The following is a 27,114-nucleotide window of genomic DNA, read 5'->3' on the forward strand; positions in this document are numbered from 1 at the left end:
AAAATAAATAAAACATTAAAATAAATAAATAAATACATACATACATACTTTTCACTTTAAAAAAAGTACAATTTCTGCGAAATAAAATATCAAATAGCAACATTTATATTTGCTATAGATGCCAAAAGCCTTGGCATTTTCAATGAGATGTTTCACGCTTACTCGAGAAGTCATTTATCACAGATGTTCTAAAATGCAATCTCAAATGATTCCACTTACTGAATTGCTGCCTTTGTGTGTGAATGTATGTGTGTCTGTGTGTGTGAGAGACACACACTTTATACTATGAAAGCTATAAAAACCATACATACTTTGAGTGTGCATTCACTAAATGGAACACCAGTAAGCAATGGCCTTTGCCTTACATTACACATATCAAAAATTCTGAATCACGGCTTGGGTGGCTTGGTTGGTAAGGTGTGGGACTGTTGATTTCAGCTCAGGTCATAATCTCCCAGTACGTGGGACAGAACTCTGGGACTGGGTCCACGCTGACAGTCTGGAGCCTGCTTAGGATTTTCTCGCTCTCTCTTTCTCTGCCTCTCTCCTGCTCAAGCTCTCTCTCAAAATTAACAAACAAACAAAGCCTTCTGAGTCCTGTGAAAAAGAAGAGGGATCCTAGGATATTTTTATGTTCAGAATAACTAGTGCTAAATACTAATGAGCATTTTGCTAGGAACTGTATTAAGTACTTTCCATAAAATACCTCATTTATTCCAGCAGGCAACTCTGTGTAGTATTATTTCCATTGCTTTATATATAAGGAAATGGAAGCTTAGAAAATTCAATTTTCTGAAACTCTAGCAGAGTCTGGAAATCTTACCATAACTGAACAGTTCGCTGCCTTCAATCACGAGAAAGTGTCAAGGAATCACATTTATTAGCACTTCAAATAATTTTTCGAAACAAGGAACATCTAACGATGCTTGATTCTTAGACACTCCTGTCCAGGTTAGCTTGGGTCAGTGGTTCTCACGGTGTTTAACAGCTTTGTTAAATAAAGCACAGACTTGCGGAATCCCTCTCGCTCCCAGGGTGGGGTAGAGAATCAGAATTCCTAGCAAGTTCCCCGGTGCTGCTGCTCCGGAAGCTACGCCGTAAGAATCTTTGGTTTATGAGTTTTAATCCTAAAACCATTGGGACAAGTGTTGGTCTGGGCAGAGCGATGGTAACTCCTAACGTGTTTCAGAAGCCTAGACTCCACCTTCTCCTGCGACAGGAACCCCAAATCATGGGCGTGCCCCGAGGCCTTGTCCGCCGCCAACTCCGCCCTGGGGTGTGGCTCCGGCCCCGCCGCGGGCCTCGGCACTCCATTGCTCTCCCCGCCAGCCTCGCCTGGCCCCGGCCCCGCCCCCCGGTGGGCCCATTGGCTCGCAAGGTCCACAGGGCGCCTCTGCCCTCACGCCCATTCCCGCAGAGCTGGTCAGGCTGAGGCGCTGCTGCCGGAGCGCGGGGTGTGAGACGTGGCTCGTCGGCGGAAAAGCCATGTTGGACTTTGCGATCTTCGCCGTTACCTTCCTGCTGGCGTTGGTGGCAGCGGTGCTCTACCTCTATCCGGTAATCGCCGTCTCGGCCTCGGGGACTCTGACAGCCGCCCCAGCCTCTGTTGCCGCATCCGCGTCGCTCTGCGCGCAGTGGGCCGCAGGGAGCGGGCCTGAGAGGAGGGCTCCCGCTCTCGCTTGTGTTCCCGTTCCCGCATCGCGCAGCTGCAGCTCTCGGGCACGTGACGCCTCGCGGGGTGCGCGCGGGCTGCGCGGGGAGGAGAGCGGAGCGGGCGGCTGGAGGACCCCTCTGGCGCGCACGGCCAGGGACGCGTTGCCGCCTGAGGGCTTAGGGCCGTTCTTCTGGGTCCTGCTGCCTACCTGCTCCCGGCACTGCCACGCCTCTGTCACAGGCTGCGTGAGCGTACTTTGGGGTGACTTTTGGGCAGTAATCCTGCCAAACCCAAATTCCATTTTCCAGGGTGTCTGGGAGGAAACTTGAGGGTGCGAGAGTGCTCCACTCCTTTGTCCTTTTCTGAGGATTCTCCTGGATTTTTTTTTTTTTTTCTCCTTCGTGTCCTGCCTTTCGATCAGTCTTTCTGTCTGTTAACGAAATCCAAAGTCCTCACGGCCCAGATCGGTCTTGCTTTTCGCAGGGCCTCGGAAGCAAATGGAGCTGTGGAATGAGCGTTGTGGTGGGTTAGTTCCTGAGCTTGAAGTAGCGACTTTGCGTTAGCTCTGAATCTTGTTCTACTAGACTTATCTGCTTGCCTTTATCAGCCTCAGGGGGTGATTCTGAGAGGGAAAGGAGCTAGTAGATGAGCAATCATCTCTTAACCTGTTTACAAAAGACGGTGGTGTTTTCGTGGAAAAAGTTAAGTAGCTGAGCTCCCCAAAACCTCACTGATAATAATGAGGGAACACCTTAAATGTTCAGAGATGGTAAACGGATTAGATTGTAATATTGCAGCTACACAACCTGTAATGTCCTGTATCCTATTTATCTAGAAACTAAAGGTTTAGTGACTCCAGATCCTGAGGTTTTTTTTTTTTTTTTTTTTTAATGTGTGTTTATTTTTGAGAGGGAGAGACAGCACAAACGGGAAGGGCAGAGAGGGGGAAGGGCAGAGAGAGAGAGAGAGAGAGAGAGAGAGAGAGAGAGAAGAGAAGAGAGGGAGACAGAATCCGAAGCAGGCTCCAGGCTGTGAACTGTCAGCACAGAGCTGGTTGCAGGGCTCGAACCCACCTGCTATGAGATCGTGACCTGAGCCGAAGTTGGACCCTCCAACAACTGAGCCACCCAGGTGCCTCTCCAGATCTTGAATTTTTGATAATCTTTAAATGAAATTGCCCTTTGATTAGTCTATAGAAAGGAGCACTGTTTAGTCTTTCAGCCAGATACGGTTCCATGTACTGGCTGTACAGCAGTGAACAAACCAGGCAGAAAATTCATATTCTGGTGAGGGGGAACACATAATATAAACAAATAACACTGAAATACTAGTATTAAGTATTATGGAGCAAAATAAAGTTGGGAACAGGTAGTGTTATTTTAAAGTAGGATGGTCAGTTTTTTTAAGGAAAAATATTCCAGAGTGGCTGCACCAATTTGTATTCCTACCACCAATGCAAGAGGATTCCTTTCTCTCTACATCCTTGCTAACAGTTGTTATTTCTTGAGTAGAACTATCCTACAATCCAGTAATTGTACTACTGAGTATGTAACAAAAAATGCAAAAACTCTAATTCGAAGGGATACATGCATCCCTATAGAACATTATTTATAGCAGCCAAATTATGGAAGTAGTGCAAGTGTCCATCCATAGATGAATAAAGAAGATGTGGTGTATACTTACAATGGAATATTATTCAGCCATAAAAAAGAATGAGATCTTGCCATTTGTAGTGACATGGATAGAGCTAGAGAGTATAATGCTAAGTGAAATAAGTCAGAGAAAGACAAATACCATATGATTTCATTCATTTTTGGCATTTAAGAAAGAATAAATGAGCAAAGGGGGGAAAAGAGACAAACTAAGAAACAGACTCTTAACTATAGAGAACAAACTGATGGTTATGAGGAGAGGTAGTGGGAGGATGGGTGAAATAGGTGATGGGGTTTAAAGAGTGCACTTGTCACGGTGAGCCCCACATGTTGTGTGAAAGTGTTAAATCACCATATTGTACACCTGAAACTAACACGGTATATTAACTATACTGGAATTTAAAATTAAAAATATTAATAAAATAGGATGACCAAGAGGTAAGGAGAAATTGGAAAAGAGACCTGAAGGAGATGAGGGAGGGAGCAAGCCATTCAAGTATCTGAGAAAGCATTCCAGACAAAGAGAATAGCATATGCACATCTTCAGGGGGAAACATCCTAATGTGTTCCAGGAAAACAGAAGACTAGTGTGGCTGGAGTGGAGTGAGGAAGAAACTAGTAAGAAAGGTAAAATCAGAATGATGGGGAGGAAAGGCAGGTTTTTGTTGTAGGCCAGTTTATGGACTTGGCATTCATTCTGAAGTAGGCCACTGGAGGGTTTCAACAGAAGAGTGACATTTTAAATTTAAGGGAGTTAAAAATTTAATATTATTAGTTAAATCTTAAGCAAATCATTTTGACTGATATGTTAAGAATAAACTTGTGGACCTAGGGTAAGGGTAGAAGTAGGCAGGGTAGTTAGGAAGCTGTTAAAATAATTTTGGTGAGATCTGGTGCTAGCTTGATAGCAGAGATAGTGTGGAGGGAAGAGGGGTATATTTCATTTGGAGCATAGACAATTTAATAGGAGGGAAGGTGGAATATATCGGCATACATGTAGGCAGATGATAGTCATGTTGTGGAAGTTATTTCCTGATTGCTTTCATTTTTTCAATGGAAAAGTAGCAAGATCAGTTACTGGTGGGGATAGGGGATTTAAGGAAAGAAAAGGAGCAGAAGAGCCATCTAGAAGATTACAGAATGATAGACTAGGGAAGTGTGTGATTTCCAGGCAGTTCACTGGGGGTTCATGAAATTAAAATAAGACTAGTCAGCATGGTTGTGTTTCTCTTCAGCTGTGTGGATTCAGGGACAGTTTGTCAGATGTTGGATTTAATTAGAATTGGTGTTTTGCTGGGACACCAGGCTATAGGGCAAAAGGATACAGGACAAAGGAATGTTTATAATGACGTACCATGGAATCTAAGCTGAGTAAAGTGGAAAATGAATATGTAAGTGGGTGTGTTAAAAGTACTTTTTGGGGTAAAAATAGTTTTTGGAGTGAAGATAATAAAAATAGTTGAGAAGGAAAGATAGGAGGTGCTTGGAGATTTGGATGCTTAATGTTAAAATTCTGGAGATGTTGAAGTTATTGGTCATGTAAAAATCTAATTTATGGGGATGCCTGGGTGGCTCTGTTGGTTGAGCGTCCAGCTTTGGTTCAGGGCATGATCTTGTGGTTTGTGAGTTCGAGCCCTGCGTTGGGCTCTGTGCTGACAGCTCACAGTCTAGAGCCTGCTTCAGATTCTGTGTCTCCCTCTCTCTCTCTGCCTCTCCTCCATTCACACACTCTCTATCAAAAATAAACGTTAAGAATTAAAAAAAAAAAATCTAATGTATGACCATGGGAATGAGTTGCTAAGATAGGGTGGAGGCTTGAATAGGGGAGAGACGGGTCAGGGAAAGAGGATAAACTTCTGTAGGTATAGGAGTCTGGGGATGAGAGAAGACCTAAGGTTGGTAGTCCTGGCCTTTGTGTGGTGTCTAATATAAGTAAGGAAAAAGATCATAATAACACTCTGGATAGTCTCAAGGCCAATGGTAGTGGTGAGGCAGTGAAATGGGGAGATTGAAGTTTTGCAGGGTTTTGTCCAGGTGCATACCAATTTTGGGATCCCTCTCATCATTTTAGCTATTTGGGAGATGTGGATGTAGTAAAGAGTGGGAGAGCATTTTACCTGGCATTCTGAGGTTCACTCTTCTTTTTTGCTGATGAAATGTGGCATTTGCTATAGGAACCATTTTATCCAGAGGATGCACAGACTTCTAATGCTCCCTCTTCCTGTTTGCTGATGGAGTTGTGGAAGCCAGGATTAGGTTAGTGGGGAGGGATTGTACTTAGTATTTCCACATCGTTAGAGTTTATTCACCCCTGCGTGTCAGTAGTTTTTTCCAAATATTCAACATTTCTGTCGTAACACTACTCTGTGAAGGTGTCCAAATATTCAAAGACATCAGCTGCATTTTCTTCAGCATGAAGATACACATTCTGGAGCCATCCATCTTCCTTCCCCAGCTGGTACTGGTTATAGTCTCCTTCAGTTTAGCTCTTGTTCTTTTACTATCACTGTGGGTATTCTCTTCATCTGTGTTACGTACCCTATTTCCTACATGCCTCACAATCCTTTCTTGTTTCACTTGCTATATATGCTGCAGTGCATCATTTTACAGTAGCTTCCTAAGAAAGTGTGCATGGAAAATACATTTTATGAAACCTAGCTTATTTGAAAGGTTTCTGTTCTAGCTTTACACTTGAATAATAGTTTGGCTTCGTATTAGATTATAGAATATTTTCCCTTAGAATTATAGGTGCAACCACTCCCCCAGCCTGTTTTTCCTGAATTTGGAATCTTGAGGTTTACTTCCAGAAGGATGGTAATCAGAGGAATAAAGAATCTGTATGCCAACTTTTTAAGAATTGGTTAAGTCTGTGTCTTACCTTATGTCTTATCCAGGCTTTCTGGTTACTGAGTGCAAATCTGATTGCTTTTTTAGGAATCCTCCTTCTTCCTCTGCAGACTCCTAGAGGAGGCCTCTCAACTATGTCAATTAATCACTTCTCCAACAGCTTAACACTTTCAGAAATTTGTTGAATTGTTCATTCTGTTATTTCCTTTCCCTTTCTCTTTATTTTTGTTTTCTCCTTTCTTATTCACTTTCATTTAGTGGGATTTCAGAAGGAACAGATAATTGATGAATGTTATGAATCTACCATGTTTAAAGAGAAATCAAGAAGCTTGATTTATGATTAATAATTTTATCCCAGGAAATTGAAAGTAGGATTTTTTATACCACTGGGTTTATCTTTTTTCTAATTTCCTCCCTATTTAAAATATTAAACTTGACATTATTGGTGACTGTAGGACAGAATTATACACTGTAGATTTCATTGTTATCAGCTAAATACAAGTGACACATACTACGCATACTATTACCTAGATAGCATTCTTGTAGTATTTAGCAGAAACTGAAAAACTCTATAGTTAGTACAGTTCAATCTAGTATTTCTCTTTTGGCATATATACCCCAAAGGAGGAAAAAAGTAAAGTTTTACAAAGATTTTTATAGCACTACTTATATTAATGAAAAAACAAAAGAAAGAAAGAAAAAATAGCTGAGATGTTTTATAGCAGTATAGTAGGAAAATGATTAAGCAATTTCCTTTTTAAAAATTTTTTTAAATTCAATTAAAAAAATTTTTTTAGTGTTTATTTTTGAAGAAGAGAGAGACAGAGCATGAGCGAGGGAGGGGCAGAGAGTGAGGGAGACACAATCCGAAGCAAGCTCCAGGCTCTGAGCTGTCAGCACAAAACCCGATGCGGGGCTTGAACTCATGAGTTATGAGATCATGACCTGAGCCAAAGTCAGATGCTTAACCAACTGAGCCACTCAGGTGGCCCTCAATGTTTTTTTAGTTTTTAAAAATGTTTATCTATTTATTTTTGAGAGACAGGGAGAGTGCACAAGCAGGGAAGGAGCAGAGAGACAGAAGAAGATACAGAATCTGAAGCAGGCTCCAGTTTCTGAGCTGTCTGCTCAGAGCCCGATGTGGGGCTTGCACCCAGGAACTGCAAGATCATGACTTGAGCTGAAGTCGAATGCTTAACTGACTGAGCCACCCAGGTGCCCTAGGCAATTTCTACTATATGATGAACATAGTTTAGCCTTTAAATGTTCAAGTATGTTGAATCACTATGTTGTACACATGAAACTAATATAACACTGTATGTTAACTATATTAGAATTAAAAATAAAAAAGGAAACCTCTTCTTTTAATTAAGATATAAAACAATAAATGCTCAAGTAAAGAAATATTTATTCATTTACTTACGTAATGTTAATTAGGAAAAAGAAAGGGGGCAGAATGCTAGATAGATAAATGCTGACTAATATTAATCAAAATTGTTGACAAAATTCAGAATTGATCCTGGAGGAAATATTTCATGTTATTTTTTCTATAAATATTTAGTTTATTTAAAAATGATAAAAAGTTGGGGAGCCTAGGTGGCTCAGTCGGTTAAGCATCCGACTTCAGCTCAGGTCATGATCTCATGGTTTGTGACTTCGAGCCCCGCGTCGGGCTCTGTGCTGACAGCTCGGAGCCTGGAGCCTGCTTTGGATTCTGTGTCTCCCTCTCTGTCAGCCCTCCCCACACACACTCTGTCTCTCTCAAGAATAAATAAACATCAAAAGAAAATTATAAAAAGTCATATTAAAGAATAATATGCTTATCATAAGATAAAAACTAAGAAAAAAATAACATTGATCCCAAAACATAGCAGCTGTAACCCCAGTATAAAATTGTAAATATTAAAATTTTACATACTTTTCCCCAGTTCATTTTAGAGGTTGTTACTTGAACAATTTTCTATGAATTATTTTATTATTTGTATGCCACACACCTCAGTGACTGTATGACCCTGACAATAATGACTATATTTGGGCCGTCTGAATGGCTCAGTCAGTTAAGCATCTAATTCTTAATTTCAGCTCAGGTCATGATCTCGCAGTCATGAGATTGAGCCCCAAGTCAGGCTCTACGCTGAGCATGGAACCTGCTTAAGATTCTCTCTCTCCCTCTGCCCCTCTGCCCTACTTGTGCATGCTTTCTCTAAAATAATTTAAAAACTGACTACATTAAAGCAAAAGATGAATATCATATTGTATTTTGGTAAATTCTTTGGCTAGAAAGAGAACAGTTTTAGGAATGAAACTCTTGTAAGCATGACATTGATTTTTTTTTATAAGCCAAGCCAGAGGGACCATACGTAGACTCAGAACAACAACAAAAAAGGTACTTTGTTATATATTAGTTGATGTAGAATGGAGATTAAAACTTTCAAACTTGTTAGTTTGACACAGAGGAAGAATATTAAGATTATTCTTTTAAATACAAGGAACCCAGTTTTTGTATTTTAATATAGAAAGAATTCTTGATATTCAACCAAATTGGAAAGCCATCACTTAGTCCTGCAGATGTCTTGGCAAAACATCTGACTTATGGGTTATGTGATTATACATTAGGTTATATGTTATACATTAAGTCATTATACTAAACTATTTTAAAATTTCTCCTTAAGGCTTCTAGACAAGCTGCAGGAATTCCAGGGATTACTCCAACTGAAGAAAAGTGAGTAGTTATTATTGTTATTATTATTATTTTTTGGAATTCAGTAGAGTTAACTCTTATTTAATTTTTGGTATCAAAACGAAACCATATTTGTAAATTACATAGTTTATTTAATTCCTTTATTTACTCTAAATTTATCTCTGGGCCTAAACCTGAACTTTGTTAAGAACAGAAAGGAGAGCTGTATAAACAAAAACTTTAATTGCTTTCAGGTATCTGGCTGGCTTATTCATTAGAACATCCAACTCTTGATCTCAGGGTTGTGAGTTCAAGCTTCACATCGGGTGTACAGTTTACTTTAAAAAATAAATAAGAAATAAAAAGTTACACACACAAAATCTGAAAAAAAAAAAAAAACTTTAATTGCTTTCACTTTCTCTAGCCAGAGTATTGAAAATAAAAAACAATAATTAAGATAGAAGGAAATTAGAAAAAAATGCCAGAACTGATCTGATGATTTAAATCAGCCTATGATGATGTTCATTGCTATCTCAAAATGAGATGTTGCAAAAATGGGATTATTTTCCATTGTGTAAGTCAGATGTTCCTTGTGTAGCTTTTTTCTTGGTTTGAATTGTTACAAATTCTTAAAATATCAGAAAAATCCATATCTAAATATAACTACAGAAAGTAAGGAGTCAAATTTAATTAAGTTTTAGATTTTGCAATAATTTGCATTTCATTCAACTCTGCTCTCATCTGTTGACACAGTTAATTCAGTATCAGTTATTGTTTTTCTGATTCTTCCAAGTTAAATTTCATATTTTTCCAAGTTATTTTTTCAAATGTTGTTCTTTTCTCAGAGATGGTAATCTTCCAGATATTGTGAAGAGTGGAAGTTTGCACGAGTTCCTGGTTAATTTGCATGAGGGATATGGACCTGTGGTCTCTTTCTGGTTTGGCAGGCGCCTTGTGGTTAGTTTGGGCACTGTTGATGCCCTGAAGCAGCATATCAACCCCAATAAGACATGTAAGTTTAATTTTTTTTCTAATTATCTGATCCTCATCTTTTACGAATAAACATCTATACATGAAGAGCCACACATTGTTCATGGGTAAGACTAGCTAACATTTGTTGAATGTTTTATACTATATGCCAGGCATTATGCTAAGGTCTGTATAATTAGTACCTCACTGAAGTTACAGTATTGTAAAATGATTATTTTTCTCCTCAGTTTATAGATATATACAGTAGAATCCCAATATAAATTCCAACAGGATTTTTTGAAAAAAATAGATCCAGGGTGCATCTGGAATAGTAAAGGTACTTGAGCAGTCAGAAAACATCTAGAAAAGAATATTCATGAGGGGAATACTTATACCATCTGATAGAGCAATGTGCTATAAATCTAGATTAATTTAAAGAATCTTGTATTATGATAAGACTAGACAGATTGATGGAGTAGGTAGTCTGGTAGACAAACCAAGTATACATGATAAGAGAGCATTTTATGATAAAGGGAAAAGGTGATAAACGGTTTTGGAAAACTGGTTAGCTATTTGGAAAAAATAAATCTGCATCCCTGCCTTGCTCTTTATAGCAAAATAAATTCCAAATGATTAAAATTTAAAGTCCTAAAAAGTATTAGAAGAAAACGTGGTTAAATATTAAATTGAAGATAGGTGTTGATAAACCTTTTCTTACCATGAGATCTAGGAGCCATCAAGCACAAGATAGGTAAACTGTCTTAAATTTTTATGTAAATCTATATAAAAATGAGAAATTTCAGTATAATAAAAAGCACAGATTACTACCCATGATGTGTAGTTGATTACTATATTTCTGTAAAATAAAAAGGTACCCTGAAAAAGTTTAAAAGAGATGGGGAAACTATTTACCATCCATATATATAAGTAAAAACTAATAAGAAAAAAATAAAATGGAGATATAGAAAAATGGGCAAAAACAAGGTAAGTAAGAAAGAGGAAATAAAAATGGCCAATAAATAAATGAAGATTTCAACCTGTCTAATAATTAGTGGGATGCAAATAAAAGTTTTACCTATCTTACTTGGAAGATATGAAAAATATTGGCAAAATGCATTGTTGCTAAGGGAATAGGCAAACATGGAGTGTAAATATTTTATAAATTTGGGAGAGAGGGTTGGCAGGATCTTTGATTTAGCAATAATATCATAAAGAATTTATCATAAGTTGATATTCATATAGTGAGAAAAGACATTAATATTATTTACAATAAAAATTTGAAGCAAAGTTAAATAGTGGCTGAATGAAAAAATATAATCAGGCCTTAATATGCTGATGTAGATTTATTTTGTTTACCAAATATCTATATGGCCTACTATATGCCCGTACTATTATAAGCCATTTACAGATACTAACTCATTTAATCCTTAGAACAACCTTATGAAGTAGACATTAGAGAAAACTGAGGTGCAAAGAGGTTAGGTCATTGGCCCAAGATCACACAACTTATTAGTGATAGAAATGGGACTTGAAGGTAAGCAGTCTGGCCTGAGTTTGTGTTCTTAATCACTAAGCTTTCCATAACATGGAAGGATGGCTCTGTCAGGAAATGCAAAGATGAGTAAAACCAGACGTGGTCTCTGCTCCTGTGGAGCTTATGGTGTATTGGGGAGTAGGAGAACCACGTAAACATTGAAGTGATCATATTAATGAACTGAGAGAAGTGCTCTGAAAGAAGTGTTTGTATTTGTAAAATCTGACATTTTTCTGTTTCCTTCCGTTAAGTAATGTTAACAGCTATAAAAACAAAACAAAACAAAAGCAGTCTTATTGGGGCAGCTGCGTGGCTTAGTTGGTTGAGCAGCGACTCTTGAGTTCGGCTCAGGTCATGATAGCACAGTCATGAGATTGAACCCTGTTTGGGGCTCTGAGCTGAGCGTGGAGCCTGCTTGGGATTCTCTCTCCCTCTGCCCCTCCTCTCTCTCTCTCTGTCAAAAAAAAAAAAAAATGCAGTCTCAAAAATGTTTAACATTATCTCTCTGGTGAAATTTAGACGAATTTTCTTTTGTATTTTACTGTTGTTTTAATTGTTTACAATGACAATGTATTTTTTTTGTATGAAACAATATAGTCATTAAAGAAACACTTAAAAAATGGATGAAAGAGAAAAAAGAAATTTCTGCACTCAGCCAAATAATTTTAACTGTAATACTTAACCTTTACACACCAATAACAATTTTGCTTTAAAACCAGTGGAATGAGCTTTTTAAAAAATCAAAGATATTGTTGTCATGTAGGTAGAATATTTATGTTAAGTATTAATTATTTATAGCGTAATTGCCAGTCAGGATATTGTATTCTTAACAGTTTTTATTGCCTCTTGAACTGTTCATATTTAGGAAAGATAATGAAGGGAGTTGGGAAAAAAGTTGGGATGCTGTTAGCTACAGTCCCCTACCTCCTTGATCTCTTTGTTTTGTGCTAGGTTTTTATAGTTGTTTTCTTTGTTTTCAGTTCTGTTGCCCACTTGGACTCAGAAATGCTTAATTTGTCTGTTTCAGCGGACCCTTTTGAAACCATGCTTAAGTCATTATTAAGGTATCAATCTGATGGTGGGAATGTGAATGAAAACCACATGAGGAAAAAATTATATGAAAGTGGTGTGACTAATTCTCTGCAGAGTAATTTTGCTCTCCTCCTAAAGGTAAGGTGATGAGAAGTGTGGCCCAGAATTCTTTAATACAGATGATAGTATATTTTTGACTACTAGTGTGTCTTGTCTTTGCTGCTTTTTTTTCTTGTCTTTCTAAGTTGATTTTTATTCTCCTGAAATTCTCAAACAAAACAAACAACAATAAATAATCTTCACACCTGTACTCTTCTGTGTAAGTTGGAATGATGGGAATGGAGAGAACCTGAACAAATTTTCTGTGTCAATAGATTTGTCCTTTGTGTTCAGGCCAGACTCTAAACCAGTCCCAAAACCTGATCTAAGCTCACTTAAAACACATTCTCTTGTTGGGGCGCCTGGGTGGCGCAGTCGGTTAAGCGTCCGACTTCAGCCAGGTCACGATCTCGCGCTCCGTGAGTTCGAGCCCCGCGTCGGGCTCTGGGCTGATGGCTCAGAGCCTGGAGCCTGCTTCCGATTCTGTGTCTCCCTCTCTCTCTGCCCCTCCCCCGTTCATGCTCTGTCTCTCTCTGTCCCAAAAATAAATAAACGCTGAAAAAAAAAATTAAAAAAACAAAACAAAACACATTCTCTTGTTAAAACTGCAGATTTACTGGGCCTCTGCATAGACAAAACTAAATCATACTGCAGAGGGATCTGGCATTTTTTTAAAACAATTTTTTAAATTTATTTTTATTTTATTTACTTATTAAAGCATTTTTTTAGATGTTTTATTTTATATTTGCGAGAGACAGAGAGAGAGCATGGGCAGGTGAGGGGCAGAAAGATGGAGCCACAATCTGAAGCAGGCTCCTGGCTCCGAGCTGTCAGCACAGAGCCCAATGTGGGGCTCAGACTCATGAGCAGTGAGAACACTACCTGAGCCACAATCAAACGCTTAACTGAGTGAGCCACCCACAGCCCCAACAGTTTTTTTTTTTAATTTTTTTTAATGTTTATTTATTTTTGAGATAGAAAGAGAGCGCGCATGAGTGGGGGAGGGGAAGATAGGAGTGGAAACACAGAATCTGAAGCAGGCTCCAGGCTCTGAGCTGTCAGCACAGAACCTAACACAGGGCTCACTCAAACTCACAAACTGCAAGATCATACCTGAGCCGACGTCCGATGCTTAACCAACTGAGCCACCCAGGCGCCCCTTAATTTTTTTTAATGTTTATTTTTTGAGAGAGAGTGCAAGTGGGGAAGGGGCAGAGAGAGAGGAAGACACAGAGTCTGAAGCAGGCTCTAGGCTCTGAGTTGTTAGCACAGAGCCCGATGGAGGCTCAAACCCTCAAACTGTGAGATTGTGACCTGAGCCAAAGTTGGACACAACCAGCTGAGCCACCCAGGCACCCCTAGGGATCTGACATTTTTAAGATGTTCCACAAATGACTTATTTACAAAGTTTGAGAACAATAGTAATCCATACTATTTACTTTTTGTCCCTAAAGATCCTTAGCTGAGCCCTATGTGCTGACAGTTCTCTGTGTCCCAATAGCACTGTTCCAAACCTTCACCCTTATTCTAGTATTGCTAACAAATCCCTTTGCTTGCTGTAGGTGGCTTTGCCTCCTGGTTTGCTGAGACCATAGTGTCCCTTACTTGTAAATTCCCTCAATATCCTATTTCCCCACAAACAAACTCTATCCATCTCAATCTTGTTCTTTCTTGTCATTTTAAATCTTAAAGAACCCTTTCTTCTGTACAAAACTAATCCATTCATTTGTGCTCTTTAAAAACAATGGAATTGGGGCACCTGGGTGGTTTAGTTGGTTGAGCGACCGACTTCGGCTCAGGTCATGATCTCACAGTTTGTGAGTTCAAGCCCCACATGGGGCTCTGTGCTGACAGATTAGAGCCTGGAGCCTGCCTCAGATTCTGTCTCCCTCTCTCTTTGTGCCTCCCCCACTCATATTCTGTCTCTCTCAAAAATAAATAAACATCAAGAAAATTTTAATAATGGAATTTATAAAATTAATGTATGGTTGCTGTAGAAAACATTTTATTTTTTATTTATTTTAATGTTTATTTTTGAGAGAGAGACAGAGACAGAGCACAAGTCGGGGAGGGGCAGAGAGAGGGGGAGACACATAATCCAAAGAAGGCTCCAGGCTCTGAGCTGTCAGCACAGAGTCTGACCTGGGGCTGGAACTCACGGACTATGAGATCATGGCCTGAGCTGAAGTCAGATGCTCAACCAACTGAGCCACCCAGCCACCCTGGAAAACATTAACTTTATTATTATTTTTTTTATAATGTTTATTTTGAGAGAGAGAAAGTGGGGGAGCGGCAGAGAGAGAGGATCCCAAGCAGGCTCTGTGCCATCAGCTCAGAGCCTGATGTGGGGCTCAAACTCACAAATTAGTGAGATCATGAGCTGAGCTGAAGTCAAGAGTTGGACATTTAGCCGACTGAGCCACCCAGGTGCCCCAGAAAGCATTAACTTTAAATAAATCATTCATAATATCACTATAGATCTATGTGTGGTTGAGATCATACTGTATGTATAATTTTATATACTTTTCACCTTAAAACGTATCACAAACGTTTTTCCATGCCATTAGAATTTCCCCCAAAATAACTAAAATTATTTACTTTTTTCTGATTCATTTTATAAAATATGGAAAAATGTAGGAAATCCTGAGGAAAAAAATAACCATTTTTAATGCTATCCATTACTCATTGATAACCATGTTTAACATTTTAAAATGCTTTCTGTCATTTTTTCTGTACACATTAGAATTTTAATCAGCATCATACTATATTGATAGTTTTAGATTCTGAATTGTTTTTAAGATTATTTTTAAGTAATCTCTACATCCAAACTCACAACCCCAAGATCAAGAGTCACATGTTTTACTGACTGAGTCAACCAGGTGCCCCTAGATTCTGCATTTTTATTTCCATTTTATTATAAGCACTTATAACATTATTCTTTGATAATTACATTTGAGAAGAGTCTCTACTCTCAATTTTACCTTTCAAATATCTTTCAAATTGATCTTCTTCTTTCAATCAGCACTGCCACCATCCTAGTTTAAGCTTCCATAATCTTACCTTGATTGCTTGTTTTTTTAACTTCTCTCTGCCCTTCTCCCCTAATCCGTTTTCTATCCTCTGCAGGGATTCTTAAACTCTTCTTATGACACATATCCCTTGTACCTTTAGTGAAACCTATGGAGTCCTTCTGAGAATAACATTTTAACATGTGTACCTACAGGGCGCCTGGGTGGCGCAGTCGGTTAAGCATCCGACTTCAGCCAGGTCACGATCTCGCCGGTCCGTGAGTTCGAGCCCCGCCTCAGGTTCTGGGCTGATGGCTCGGAGCCTGGAGCCTGTTTCCGGTTCTGTGTCTCTCTCTCTCTCTGCCCCTCCCCCGTTCATGCTCTGTCTCTCTCTGTCCCAAAAATAAATAAACGTTGAAAAAAAAATTTTTTTTTAAAAAAAATGTGTACCTACAGGGCTGTCTGTGTGGCTCTCAATTGGGCATCTGACCCTTGATCTTGACTCAGATCATGATCTCTTTGTTCATGAGTTTGAGCCCCACATTGGGGCTCTGTGCTGATGGCACAGAGCCTGCTTGGGATTCTGTCTCTCCTTCTCTCAGCCCCTCACCTGCTTTTATGCTCTCTATCTCTCTTAAGATAAATAAATAAACTTAAAAATATGTGTAACTACAAGGGAAAACGATATACTAATAAGAATATTATTTTTTAAAAATTTGTGATATTTTAATGTATGTACCTCATCTTCATTATTTTTTTTAACGTTTTATTTATTTTTGAGAGCGCAAGCGGGGTAGGGGCAGAGAGAGTGGGGGACAGAGGATCCAAAGCAGCCTCTGTGCTGAGAGCAGTGAGCCTGATGCGGGGCTCAAACTCTCATGTGAGAGCATGACCTGACCCGAAATCGGATGCTCAACTGACTGAACCACCCAGGTGCCTCTATACATCATTATTAATTCATTAAATAACAAGATCTAGCAATGTTTCTAAAACTTCCGTAATTTTAATTAAGTTTTTACATTTAATGGATTCTATTTTAATTTTTTATTTTTTTTAAGTTTTTATTTAAATTTCAGTTAACATTAGTGTTATATTAGTTTCAGGTGTATAATATAATGATTCAGCAATTCCATAAATCACCTGGTAGTCATCACAAGTGCACTCCTTAATTCCCATCACCTATCTCCCTTCTGGTAACCATCAGTTTGTTCTGTACAGTTGAATCTGTTTCTTGTTTTGTCTCTCTCTCTCTCTCTCTCTCTCTCTCTCTCTCATTTTTTTCCCTCCCTTTGCTTCTTTGTTTTGTGTTTTAAATTCCACATATGAGTGAAATCATATGGTATTTTCGGATGGAAAATACTGTCTTTTCTGACAGACTTATTTATCATAATACTCTCTCACTCTACCCATGTTGTTAAATGGCAACAACAATGCAAAAGATTTCGTTCTTTTTATGGGTGATTAATATTCCGTTGTATACATATACACCACATCTTCTTTATTCATTTATCAATGGATGGACATGAGCTATTTCCATAATTTGGCTATTGTAAATAATGCTGCTTTAGGGCCGCCTGGGTAGATTAGTCAGTTAAGCATCCGACTTTGGCTCGGGTCATGATCTCACGGTTTGAGCCCTGTGTCAGGCTCTGTGCTGACAGCTCAGAGCCTTGAGCCTGCTTTGGATTCTGTGTCTCCCTCTCTTTCTGTCCCTTCCCCACTTGCGCTCCTGTCTCCCTCTCAAAAATTAATAAACGTTAAAAAAATCTTAAAAACAAAAAATAATGCTACTTTAAACATCGAAGTGCATGTATCCTTTTGAATTAGTACTTTTGTATTCTTTAAATACCTAATAGTGTGATTGCTAGATCATAGGGTACAAAACGTTCATAAATTAACTAACTGATGGATTGGGGCATGGAGCCCAATACAGGGGTTGAACTCATAACCTTGAGATCAAGACCTGAGCTGAGATCAAGAGTTGGATGCTTAACCAACTGAACCACCCCGGTGCCCCAAAACTTCCATAATATTAAAGTAATGGCATTATGAGGGACAAAACCATTATTTTGAGAGTTTTGTGATAAGCGTCATATGATGTGTACATATTTGAAATTTGTATCGATGACAGAGTCAAAGGACCTATGTTCACAAGTAAAAGAAATGCTAAATTTCAATCAGGGGTGAGTAAAAAATAAAGATTTTTCTCCTTCATTCAATTTCATGAACTCCTGGATTCTAGGTAGAGACCCTTTTGTGTCTGTGGACTTGAGATTCAAAACCTGTGAGAATAGGTATTTTCAAAATGCAATTCTTAGTTTAATTTTTTAAAAATGTTTTTATTTATTTTTAATTTTTTTTAATGTTTATTTATTTTTGACAGAGAGAGACATAGTGCAAGCAGGGGACAGGCAGAGAGAGAGGGAGACACAGAATCTGAAGCAGCCTCCAGGCTCCGAGCTGTCAGCACAGAGCCTGATGTGGGGCTTGAACCCACGGACCGTGAGATTATGGCCCGAACCTAAGTCCAGTGCCCAACCAACTGAGCCACTCAGGCACCCCTGTTTTTATTTATTTTTGAGAGAGAAAGAGAGACACAGAGCGTGAGTGAGGGAGGGGCAGAGAGAGAGGGAGACACAGAATCTGAAGCAGGCTCCAGGCCCTGAGGTGGCAGCACAGAGCCCAACACAAGGCTCAAGCTCGTGAACCATGAGATCATGACCTGAGCCAAAGTCGGACACTTAGCCAACTGAGCCACCCAGGTGCTCCTGCAATTCTTATTTTATTATTTCCTTAATCAGAAACCTCCACTGGCTTCCCTTTGCTCTTGGGACAAATTCCAGAATATTTAATGTAAGTTTTAAAGGCCATTTGTGATTTAGCTTGCCTACTTTTCCACCCTCATTTCTCATTCTTATTTGTGCTTATACTCTAGCCATATTGGTTTTCTTTTAGTTTTATACTTTGTTCTCTCCTGTCTCAAGGCCTCTGTATATGCTGTTCTCATCGCTTAGATTGTCTCCTCTAACTACTCACATACCTAGTAAATGCAAGTTCATCTTTTAGCTCTTAGTTTGAATGTCACTCCTCAGGGAAACCATCTCTAATTATTCCACTGTCCCCTTTTAGATGCTGTCATAACAGTCTGTACTTTTCCTTCACAACACTTTCCATTTTGTTAATTACATTTTGTGTAATTCTTTGAATGTCTGTGTCCTAAACTGTATGCTCTATGCAGGGAAGGACTATTCTGTATTAATTATGTCTGTATACTTGGCTCTTGGTGTGGAATAGATTCTTAGTAAACATTTATTAAAACTAACAAGGTTGGGGCACCTGGGTGGCTCAGTTGATTAAGTGTCCAGACTTTTAAAAAAATTAGCAAAAAAAAAACCAAAAACAAAACCTGACCAGTTTAAAGTTCTTTAGTCATTGTCTCCTTTGTTTTCTCTATGAGTCAAACTCATCTCTCTATTTAAAAAAATATGTATTTTTTGGGGCTCCTGGGTGGCGCAGTCGGTTAAGCGTCCGACTTCAGCCAGGTCACGATCTCGCGGTCCGTGAGTTCGAGCCCCGCATCAGGCTCTGGGCTGATGGCTCAGAACCTGGAGCCTGTTTCCGATTCTGTGTCTCCCTCTCTCTCTGCCCCTCCCCCGTTCATGCTCTGTCTCTCTCTGTCCCAAAAATAAATAAATGTTGAAAAAAAAAATTTTTTTTTAAATATGTATTTTTTTAATGTTTATTTTTGAGAGGGAGACAGAGTGCAAGTGGGGGAGGGCAGAGAGAAAGAGGTAGACACAAATCCAAGGCAGGCTTCAGGCTCTGAGCTGTCAGCACAGAGCCCAACGCAGGGCTCAATGCGCTAACCCTGAGATCATGACCTGAGCTGAAGTCGGATGCTTAACTGACTTAGCCACCCAGGTGCCCCATCTTCTCTCTTAAGAAATAGGTTTCTCGGGCGCCTGGGTGGCTCAGTCGGTTAAGTGTCCGACTTCACCTCAGGTCATGATCTCGCAGTCCGCGAGTTCGAACCCCGCGTCCAGCTCTGGGCTGATGGCTCAGAGCCTGGAGCCTGCTTCTGATTCTGTGCCTCCCTGTCTCTCTGCCCCTCCCCCGTTCATGCTCTGTCTCTCTCTGTCTCAAAAATAAATAAAAATTAAAAAAGAAAAAAAAAAGATTTAAGAAATAGGTTTCTCATGTTGCCTGGCCAACTCTACTCTAGTATCCAGTTTAGTTATGTACCCTTCTTCATGCACCTTCTTTAAACTACAGTAACAACCTGACATGACAAAATTAAATTGATTTTCTTATCTTTCTCCCTTCTTAGATTGTGTTTTCCATCTCCTTTTTTCTTATCTTTGTGCTTCAAAATGTAGTTATTTATTTTGTTGTATGTTTGATGTAGCTCCTTGGAAATAGGATTATCTTACAGTGTGAAGATTAAGCTTGGGCAAGAAGCTTTGAATCTTGCTTCTACCATTTAGTATCTGCATGATGGTTTGTATGTTACTTGGCCTTTCTGAGCTTTCATTTCCTTATCTTAATAACATCTACATTACAAATTTCCTGTGAGGATGATGTGAAATAATGATTTAAAATTCCCAATTACAGGTCTTAGGACACAGTAACTACTACTCAAGAAATAGCTCTCTTTTTTTTTGTTTGTTTGTTTGTTTGAAAAGTAGATTTTCTTTCTTTCTTTTCTGAGGGATGGGGGACAGAGGGAGAGAGAGAATCTTAAGAGAGATGCACGGCTCCATCTCACAACCACCATGAGATCATGACCTGAGCTAAAATCAAGAGTCAGATGCTTAACTGACTGAGCCATCCAGGTGCCCCCACATGGGTCAGTTTTATTTTCTTTACCTTCTCATCTTCTATTACTTTGTTCATTTCTTCTAAAAATGTTCTTAAATGCACATTATAAGCCCTTCTGTAACTTTTTTGAGTTATAGAATACCTGAAAGCCATTAAGAGGATGCATAATTGACTCTTAACTACTTTTTAAAAATAACATTTAATAAGTACTTCATGCCATTTTTTCCTTATCAGAGTTTTGTTTGAAACTAATACTTTCTATTCAAGACTTGAGGCTGAAAAAAACAAAACAAAACAAAACTTGAGGCTGGCTTGCTGAGTTTACTGGAAGCATTAATACATTGACTCCTCTGCACAGTTTTCCTCCTAAAAACAGACGAAACAAGGCCTTTATCCATGGCTGGATGTTGATTAGTCTCTCTCCTTCCAGTTCCTATTTCTACTGGCCCGTCAAGAGACTTATATACCAAATCTCCACCCTCTCATTGTTATCATTCCTGTTTGGTGTGTCAAACAATCCTTATTAGCTTTGTTCACATCAAGTTCTCAAGGCCTATTAGGCTTCCCACTTGGGTTGTCATGCCTGTTTTGTCATCCCTCATTGTCCTCCCTGGAAGCAGTTAGGTTGCCTTTCTCTGAACATTCACAAGTCAGAATCTTCTTTTCTGTTCTGTTTAAATACCTAACATTTGCCAGTAACCAACATCTTTTCGTATTTAATTGTATAACTCCAGGGAGTTTTGCCCATTTCTCCTTGCTTTGCTTTCAGTGGTGACAGAAATACCTTTTTTTAAAGTAATATTTATTGTAAGCCTTAATTATTCTTTCTTCTGTGCTTCAAACTAAGTAATTCTAACTTTTTAATCTTTTATCATAGGCTCTATTTCCCAAACTTTCTTCTTTGCTTTTGTTCTGTATTCCAGATTTTTCTCCTACCTGATTAAAGGCAAATCAAGATGGAAAATTATTTCCAAATTTTCATGTTTCTTGCCATCATAGTTTTAAGTTTTGGTTCATAGACTGGGTCCAAATGTGAGAAATATATTTTGAGTTTATATTGTCAATCCCGTAGTACAAGCAAGTTACTTAGTCATCAGAAATACTAGTTAAATGTTTAATCAGGAAGAATATGACTAGAGGGTGCTGCTGTCAGAACATCTTCCTTTTCCTTACCAATATTTTTTCTTTGAAGGAAGAGTGCTGTTACCAGAGTTATTCCCCCCCAAAATAAATGTTACTTTATATTCACATAATAATCTTTTTGCCTTTTTTTGTTTTTGTTTTTTTGTCCAGATCTGAGTTCTTTGTTCGGATTCTTCTCTAATCCTTTCAAACCTCATCCTTTGACTTCTGGTTCCTTCCTGTCCTGACCATCTTTGCTCCAAGGCTGTGTGTAAACCTCCACTTTAATTCTGTGAGTGTAACTTCTCTATTCTCTGTGCTGAAACCCCATATTCTCCTGTCACTTGTGGGAAAAATTCTGATTTAATAACTATTTCTGGATTTGTAATTTAGGACTATTATCCAGAATCTTCTTAATTGACAGCTTAGTAATAGTTAATAGTGAAAATTGTTGAGTTTGTTGGTCCAGTGGATTGTATGAACTCATTTAAGCCTCACAACAATTTTATAAATAGGTGTTGTTATTTACCCTTTTTTACAGATGAGGAACCATAGAGCGGTTAAATTAACCAGTCCAAGGTCATATAGCTCGTAAATAGTAGGATCAGGATATCATTCCAGTCTGGCACATTTCTTCTCTAGCTTGTTCTGCTACCCTGGGATGTAGTTTTGCTTGGCTAGGTTTTTTTTTTTCCCCTTTTTTAAAAAATCTTTTTTAAGTTTGCAGTCACAATAATAACCTAATGCAAGGTGGAATTGAAAATCATTTGTTTCTCTGAAATTCTAATAATTTCACAATAATTACCTAAAGACTTTCTTTTTTTAAAGATTATTTATTTATTTTGAGTGAGAGAGAGAGAGAGAGAGTACAAATGAGGGAGACAGAGAGTGGGAGAGAGAGAATCCCAAGCAGGCTCCATGCTGTTGGTACAGAGCCTGATGTGGGGCTTGATCCCATGAACCATGATATCATGACTTGAGCCAATGCTCAACTGACTGAGCCACACAGGAGCCCCCTCCCCCCCCCCCCCCCCCCCGGATTTAATTTAAATGAAAGATCCCAGGATTCCCTTTTTTTTTTTTTTTTAATGTTTATTTTTGAGATAGAGACACAGCACGAATGGCGGAGAGGCAGAGAGAGAAGGCAACGCAGAATCTGAAGCTGGCACCAGGGTCTCAACCTGTCAGCACAGAGCCGGACGTGGGGCTCAAGCCCACAAACTGCGAGATCATGACCTGAGCCAAAGTCAAACATTCAACTGGCTGAGCCACCCAGGTGCCCCCTCGGATTTCATTTAAAAACCAACTACATATAAACTCTTTTATACGTTATTAGAAATATAAGCTCCAGGGGCACTTTCCCTCACTTTCTCTCTCTCTCTCAAAAATAAATAAACATTAAAATAAATTTAAAGAAATAGAAGCTCCAAAAGAAAAATGGCTAAAGATGTGAACATGGAGTACATTGAAGAAAACATGTTAAATGGCCTCTAAATATTTGAAGCTTGTCTAAACCCTACCAGTAATTAGCAAAATAAGCCAATTAAAGCCATGTTGAGATATTTTTTACCTGTTAGGCTGACAGGGTCTTTTTTTTTTAATGACAATACCTACTTATATCAGAGGTGTGGGAAATGGGTACTTTGATATTGCTGATAACAATATAAATTGATAAGTGCTTCTGCAAGGCAGCATGGCTATATATATCAAAAGATTAAAAAATGATTACTATTTAACTCAGAAATTTCATATGTAAGGGAAGCCAAATGGAAATAGATGTATGTACAAAGATGATTACTGAAGCATTGTTTATTATAGCAGAAATTGGAAATACTTAAATGTCCAATAGTAGAGGATTATTTAAATGATAGTGAATCCTTACAATGGATCAGAATAAAGACATTAAAAAGACGGCAGACGTTTATTTATTAATATATGGGGATTATTTTAAGATGGTGTTTGGGCTGGCATAACAAAGTATCACAAACTTGATGGCTTAAAAAACAGAAATATATTGTCTCACAGCTCTGGAGGCTAGAAATCCAAGATCAAGGTGTCAGCAGGGTTGACTCCTTCTGAGGACTGTGAGGGAGAATCTGTCTTGTGTTTCTTCCTGGTTTCTGGTTTTGCTGGCAATCTTTGGTGTTCCTTGTCTGGTAAGATGTATCACTCCATTCTCTGCCTTCATGTTTATAAGGAGGTCTCCATGTGTGTATCCTTTTTTTATAAGGACGCAGTCATATTGTATCAAGATCCACCCTAATGTGCTCATCATCTTGCACATCTGTAAAGAGCCTCTTGCCAAAAAAGGTCCCATCCACAGGTACGTGGGTTAGGACTGTAAGATTTTTTTGGGGGGATACAATTCAACCCATAACATAATGGTAGGTGAAAAAACCAGCATACAAAACAGTTTGTATAGTATTAGTACATTTTCCAAAGTATATCTATATACACACATGTATGCACATTTATAGATGGATACTCATCCCATAGAAAAACATATGAAGGGGCGCCTGGGTGGCGCAGTCGGTTAAGCGTCCGGCTTCAGCCAGGTCACGATCTCGCGGTCCGGGAGTTCGAGCCCCGCGTCAGGCTCTGGGCTGATGGCTCGGAGCCTGGAGCCTGTTTCCGATTCTGTGTCTCCCTCTCTCTCTGCCCCTCCCCCGTTCATGCTCTGTCTCTCTCTGTCCCCAAAATAAATAAACGTTGAAAAAAAAAATTTAAAAAAAAAAAAAAGAAAAAGAAAAACATATGAAAAGCTAGGTACAAAAATGTTATAAGTAGTTATCTCCATCTGGGTTAAATTTAGGGTGATTTAAGTTAATTTCTATATTTTCATTTATATTATTTTACTTTCTTTTCATTGACTTATACAATTCAGGAAAACTGAACTCAGCTATCAGGGATAGTCTGAATATTTGAATTTTCATTAGGAACAAAGCTTAATAATTCATTGAATAATTAAAACCAAAACTGAGTTTATTCTAAGAACAAAGCCTTTTATTTATGGACTTTTTAGGACTGTATATTTGGTTTCCTTTATTTTTCTGGAAACTGCTAATATGCAGGAGTTGATTTGGGAAGAATTATGTTCCTTGCTGGTTACTGTGTTGTTCAGTATTTTTCATCAGAGTTGTTTTTTGTTTTTTGTCTTTTGAAAAATTAAAAAAAAACTGTTCTTTGTAAAAAGCCGAATTTTATGAAATGAAAGATCTGATGATCAACGACTTTACATTTAGTTACATTTACTTATAGTTGGGACATATATTACTAGTAAAACAGACTTGAATATTTAAAGAAGTATCTATTAACTTCTGAGAGAGTTCTCTTAGTCTTGTCAGAAACATAACTTACTCTTTGTAGTAGATACAGGACAGTCATTTTGAAAAAGAGAGTTGGTTATATTCACTAAAAATTTATTGAGCATCTAAGATTTGCCAGACACTGCTAGGTACTAGGATTGATTACCAGTATAAAAAGCTACCCTCAAGAAGGTTTATGTCTAATGGTTATCAAGTACTGGGTCTTTAAATAATATAGTGATGCTACATAAATGCATTCCTTTTGTTAAATGTTGGAACCAGTCTCAAACTGAGTTTCTGACAGCAAACTTTTTACCACTTTCTATTTCTCTTACTCTTAAGTCTACTCTTGGCCTATATCCTGACCCTTAATCTCAAAACACCTTCTATTTTTGAAGTTCCAATTGTCTTCTGATTTTAGTTTCCCAACAAGAACATAATTGGTTAGTCTAAGAGTATATGTTCTTACCTTTTTTACTTATATAAAGAGAAGCATAATGGTTGACAGCTTGGACTCTTCATCACACTACCTGGGTTGGAATACGAATTCTTTGATTTTTGTTGTGTAGCCTTGGGCATGTTACTTTTTGTCTGATACATTTCCTCATTTATAAAATGAGGGTAATAACGGTTACTTGTCTCATAGTATTAAGGATTAAATGAATTCATACATTAGAAGATGCTTCCAAATAGTTTTCCAGAGTAGTTTTACCACTTACAGTCTCATGGCAGAGTATGAGCATTCTCCTTTTTCTGCATCCTCACTGTTCCTTGGTATTGGTAGATGTATAGAGGTTTCTCATTGTGATTTTAATTTGTATTTTCCTGATAGCTAATAAAATTGAACATTTTTTTAATTTGTTAACTTTGAGGTAGTGTTACTTAAAATCTTTTCACCATTTTTCTTTGGGGTCTTCTCTATTTTTGATTTTTAAGAGGTCTTAAAAATTTCCAAATTTAAGAACTTTATTGAAATATTAATTATCTTCCTCTGTGGCTTGGTTTTATATGCTCTTAACTTCATCTTTTGATGAACAGATACTAATGTTAGTGTAGTCAACTTATTCTTTTACCTTTTTGTTACTGCATTTTGTGTCCTATGTAAGAAATTTTTTTTTTTTTAATTTTTTTTTTTCAACGTTTATTTATTTTGGGGACAGAGAGAGACAGAGCATGAACGGGGGAGGGGCAGAGAGAGAGGGAGACACAGAATCGGAAACAGGCTCCAGGCTCTGAGCCATCAGCCCAGAGCCTGACGCGGGGCTCGAACTCCCGGACCGCGAGATTGTGACCTGGCTGAAGTTGGACGCTCAACCGACTGCGCCACCCAGGCGCCCCAATAAATTTTTTTTTAATTTCAAGTTTTTATTTAAATTTTGGTTAGTTAACATGTTATGAAGATATTCGTCTGAGTTTTGTTTTGAGGCTTTTACTGTTTAATTTTTACACTTAGATCTATAATACATTTTGTGTTTATTGTGTAAATAATGAGGAAGGGAGTTAACATTCATATTTTTCTAGGCAGTTATCCAGTTGGTCCAGCATAACCTATTGAAAAGATCATCCTTTCTTTATTATACTGTAATGTTACCTTTATCATAAACCAGGTGATTGTATAGGTCACTTGTTTTATGTAAAGTTATCTTTACGTGTTACGGAATCTTCTACTCCATGAACATGGAAGAGTACACTTCCACTTATTTTGGTCTTTAGTTTTTCTCAATATATATATTTTTTTACTTTTCAGTGTAAAGGTCATGTCTTTTATTAAAGTTACTTCTAGATATTTAGTGGGGCTTTGATGCTGTCGTAAATGGTACTGTTTTTAAATTTCTTTTTTTGCTGATACATACAACTGATTTTTTTGCATATTGACCTTGTAGTCATTAACCTTGCCAGATTTCCTTATTAACTCTAATGGTTTATCCTGGTATTTGAGATCAATGGACAGTTTTCTTTTCCATTTCTACTACCTTTTCTTTCTTTTCTTGTTTTCTTGCCAAACATTCTGTTATATTTTTAATGTCCTTAGGCTCTGTAGTACCTTCCCTCTCTTGTTTCTTTTTAAAAAAAATTTTTTTTTAAATGTTTATTTATTTTTGAAACAGAGACAGAGCTTGAGTGGGGGAGGGACAGAGAGAGAAAGGGAGACACAGAATCTGAAGCAGGCTTCAGGCCCTGAGCTGTCAGCACAGAGCCCGACACGAGGCTTGAACTTGTGAACCCCATATCTTGTCCTATGCAATTCAATTCTTGATTAGTGTTTCTAATGGTCTTTTTTTTTTTTCTTTTTAAGATTTTTATTTATTTATTTCTTGAGAGAGAAAGAGACAGTGTGAGTAGGGAAGAGCAGAGAGAGGGAGAGAATCCCAAGCAGGCTTCACAATGCTAGAG

At 38.2% G+C, this 27,114-nt stretch overlaps 1 protein-coding gene across 4 annotated transcripts in view; it reads left to right on the top strand.

The window, feature by feature from the left end:
* The first annotated feature begins 1,054 nt into the window (after positions 1 to 1,054).
* Positions 1,055 to 27,114, top strand: part of CYP20A1 (cytochrome P450 family 20 subfamily A member 1) — a 77,798-nt gene continuing 51,738 nt past the window's right edge. Inside the window, exons 1-4 of one of the 4 annotated variants that reach the window (XM_011285483.4) lie at positions 1,055 to 1,557; positions 8,826 to 8,875; positions 9,679 to 9,845; positions 12,364 to 12,506. In XM_011285483.4, coding sequence (XP_011283785.1) covers positions 1,486 to 1,557; positions 8,826 to 8,875; positions 9,679 to 9,845; positions 12,364 to 12,506 — 432 coding nt within the window. In that variant the 5' untranslated portion in view covers positions 1,055 to 1,485. The other 3 variants (XM_023259631.2, XM_045034323.1, XM_045034322.1) reach the window with 3 other exon arrangements.

The sequence above is a fragment of the Felis catus genome, chromosome C1 (assembly GCF_018350175.1).
Source record: "Felis catus isolate Fca126 chromosome C1, F.catus_Fca126_mat1.0, whole genome shotgun sequence".
Lineage (NCBI taxonomy): Eukaryota > Metazoa > Chordata > Mammalia > Carnivora > Felidae > Felis > Felis catus.